The sequence below is a fragment of the Anarrhichthys ocellatus genome, unplaced genomic scaffold (genome assembly GCF_004355925.1).
Source record: "Anarrhichthys ocellatus isolate YVR2014 unplaced genomic scaffold, GSC_Weel_1.0 scaffold4, whole genome shotgun sequence".
NCBI lineage: Eukaryota > Metazoa > Chordata > Actinopteri > Perciformes > Anarhichadidae > Anarrhichthys > Anarrhichthys ocellatus.
This window is the reverse complement of record NW_022280034.1, coordinates 812,967-816,744: the sequence shown is the minus strand read 5'-3', so window position 1 is coordinate 816,744 and position 3,778 is coordinate 812,967. Positions and strand designations below refer to the sequence as shown.

Sequence of the window (3,778 nt, the reverse complement as noted above, 5' to 3'; positions counted from 1 at the left end):
ACACACACACACACACACACACACACACACACACACACAGACCTGCATCTCCTTGTCTCCATACTTGGACGGGTGCTTGCTGCCCTGGCTCTTTCTGCGCAGTTTTTTCAGCTCCGCCTGGCACTTCTCCAAACTCTCCCCTTTGCCCTTGTGCTCCGTCTGGTACTTCTTCAGCGCAGCCTGAGGGGGGCAGCACAAAGTCAGCAGGGCAGCGCTCGCATGTGTCAGCGTTCACAGACGATGGTTTACGCTGACACACATGTCATTGCAAACTGCTCTGACGAGTGGTCAGCTTCTGATTTATTGTGTTGCAGGTGGAGGACGGGGAACTGACTGAGGATTCGATTTATCGGTTATATTCTACTACTCTGTTTCAGCGCGGGAGAGGGGTAAGAGAGCGTACGAAATGCAAAAGAACAGCCGACATCGGGCGCCTGCACATCCTAATACCACGTTCTGTGCACGGTCACCCACAGGGGCTGGAGCCTATCCCAGCATGCACTGGGCGAGAGGCAGGACACACAGTGGATGTGTGCTGCATGTGTATGTACTATGTAAAGTATTCAACAACTTACTGACGTTTAACATGTGATTTGAAGTGGCTCTGTAGCTAATGAGCATTTGAATACATCTGAATAGTTGACTGTAACGATCAAAATGACATGCTGGTACATCCCCCGTCTCAAGTGATAAAATGCGTCTGGGACGGATTCCAAACTACTGATCTACATAAATGACTTCTTTTTTTTTTGTAAAACTCCTAATTTTCACAGAATGAGTCATAATTCACAGGACAGAGTGGGAAGTAATTTATGTAACTTGCTGCAGTGGTTTGGATGAAAGCCAGTGGGAAATGAAGGAGAGAGTGCACGTTATGAGAACACGGTTCACACCGTAACTTCACTCCCTGGAGACGCCGAACTGATGTGGAGCAGAGTTACAACTGGTGCTGCACTCGGGCACATGGCGGGTCAGGTACGACGTTACATAAGGTAGTTATTAATGCTTAAAATACAGGCCATTCAATTCATAATTTAAGTTGGAAGTAAGAGTGAAGAGTAGGATAAACAAATAATCAAATCATTTCCAGCTTCAGCAAAGTATCAGGAGAAACAGTTATGAGAGAAATGGCTGGGGATCAACGATAGCGTTGGACATTTAATATTTTATAGATAACTGCAGAGCTGCTGTTGCTGAAAATGAGATTGATGCGACTGAACCAAACAATAAATGTGCTGGAAATCAAAAACAGCCAAAAGAGGCTGAAAGGCTCAGTAGAACTCTGTGGTTCGTCACTCTTCACATGGGCTCATGAAACAGACGAGTGTGGGACTTTGTGTCTGTATAATTATAATATATAATATAAATATATAAAGGAATCTTACATTCAGGTAGCGTGCGTCCAACTCGACCTTCTTCTCCAGCTCTGTGAGCAGCTCGTTGTGGAAAGACTTCAGCTGCAAGACACACAGACACACAAACACCTCAAAACAATGCAACAAACGGCACACTAACTAAACCTCGAGTAGTAATGTTCTCAACCACAGGGGAGTATCTTAAAACAGGAATGTAACGCCGCAGTGTTGTGGTGCAAGAATGGCTCGAAGGGATGCATTTGTTTTTCTGTTGGAAATGTCACACCCAAGGATTAGTGGAGGATTTCTGCTATGTAGGTGCAAGCCAAAGTCAATGTGCTGTATCTGTGCATGTGTAGTATGTGTGTGTGCGTGCGTGCGTGCGTGCAACTATGGCTCCTTTAAAATGACATTCCCATACAACTAAACTGTATTATCAATTCATTTTCGAGGGAACTTATTTCCTCCTGGATTATGGTCTCAGTTTAAAGTTCTACGTTGTAAATTGCACAAATAAATGCAACAAAACCACGTGGCTGGTTTTAGTAAAACATCATTCCTACGCAGACTATGATGAGTATCTGTGATACGTCAATAAACAAACGCTACCAGTAATTCAAATAGTAAATGACAATGCAGCTTCGTTATTTGGGAACTGTGTTATTAGGAGACAAATCTGGTTCTGGTTCAGAGAGAACCGTTGAACCAGTGGTGAAATATTGCAAAGAAAACTAAAAATGACACAATACAAAACATTTGTATATATCTATATCAAAACACATTTCAAATGAAAGAAACAACAAGAAAAGCAAAACACATCTTAGCAGTTGGTGCCCTCTCACCATCGGTGCCTCTCTTATCATGTTGGGAGACTTTATATTTTCTTAAACTACTCTCAGCAGGCTATTGACTGAAAAAGCAGGAACGTTATGTAGTTTAGACTGAAGGGAGCTCATTATTAGTTCATTACCTAGAAATGTAGACAGAACTGTGTCTGGCTCTGAACTGTGTTACAAAAGAACACGAGTATTCTTCTTAACGTCACTGTTACATTCATTCTCGCTCTCTGTGGAGAAGAGATAAGCATCTCTCTCTGACGAATTTGTAAATTACACTTCATAATCACTTCTTCGGTTCATTGACGTCCATTACCCAAAAGACAGAGATGACACGCAGTTTAATAACAACCGTAATAGCAAACCTTGCATTCAGATTAAAGCTCCTCACTACTTCTCTCGGCTGACTGAACCTTCCCTGCTAATGTTTCCACAATTGGCCAATCCACTCTTTGGAAGATTCAAATAATCATCTTTTGGGTAACTGAACTGAAAAATGTTTTCAGTCTGTAATGGCGGCAATTTACACATCAGAAGATCAGCAAACAAACCATAATTAAGTGAAGCTGCTGCCTTCAGTAAATGGAAGTACAGTAAGAGTGTATGTCTATACGTGTATGTGAGATGGTCTTGTTGAGTATTAAATATTAAAATATATCTTGTAATGTGGAGATTCCAAAGTGAAAGGCCCCCAATCTGTTTGGCTTCCGACTCGCAGCTTAAGAAGTGCTGATTTTAGCAACACCACCACCACATGCTCACCATCTCTTCAAGCTGGATCTGGATCTGTCTGTGCACTTCAGCCATCTGAAAGAGCACCTCCCCTGCGGAGAGAAGACAGAGAAAAGAAAGACGATAAACAAAAAAAGGGAGGGGAGGGTGAGAGAGAAGAGAGGGTGATATTAAATCTCTCCGATGTCTGTGAGAGCTACATGCAGAAAGAAAAGAGCATGCAGCCACACAGAACAGATGAGGGACAGGTGTCGGGTGTCGAGGGAGGTTGAGGAGACGATGGACAAGATGAAACATCCGTCATGATACTGACGAAGCGGACGGAACTTATTGACATTACAGAAATATGCAGCACAGACAGAATTATGAAAAATTAAAGAAGCAATCGAGAAAATCTACTGAATATTTTTAAACTTAAACCATGTTACCAAGAGCTTACAACACTACCGCTGATAAACACACAGGAACAGCATGATGAAAGGAAATCCTTATAAATCAAGTATTTCATCGTTGCATTAAGACATAACATAACAGGGGAAAAACACACCAAAAAGCAGAACCCAGAAAGACATTGAAAGCTAAATAAGTAAAATTAAAACAGAAAAGATAAGAAAGTAAAGGATGATTCATGCAGCCAGGGAGGTGCGTGTTGTTATAAGATACCTACATGCTGCCTCCTCTGAATATGCAATGCGTTGTAAAAAAAAAAGGAACAAAAAGATCTAGTTTGAGCAAAGAACAGAGGGATAGAGACCTGGAGAGACAGTGACAGATCAAACTACCCCAAGACAAACGAGACACACGGCACAGACCCACCATCTGCATACTGTGTGTGTGTGTGTGTATATATATTTA

The 3,778-nt window shown here is 42.0% G+C and overlaps 1 protein-coding gene across 9 annotated transcripts in view; it reads right to left on the bottom strand.

The window, feature by feature from the left end:
* baiap2b (BAR/IMD domain containing adaptor protein 2b) overlaps window positions 1–3,778 on the bottom strand; it is a 56,614-nt gene that overhangs the window by 18,427 nt on the left and 34,409 nt on the right. For 6 of the 9 annotated variants that reach the window (XM_031842836.1, XM_031842839.1, XM_031842842.1 and 3 more), the window contains 4 exons: window positions 3,591–3,602; window positions 2,954–3,015; window positions 1,386–1,457; window positions 43–180 (listed from right to left, as the gene is read on the bottom strand). In XM_031842836.1, the coding sequence (XP_031698696.1) occupies window positions 43–180; window positions 1,386–1,457; window positions 2,954–3,015; window positions 3,591–3,602 (284 nt within the window). The remainder of the gene's footprint in view (window positions 1–42; window positions 181–1,385; window positions 1,458–2,953; window positions 3,016–3,590; window positions 3,603–3,778) is intronic. The other 3 variants (XM_031842837.1, XM_031842840.1, XM_031842843.1) reach the window with 1 other exon arrangement.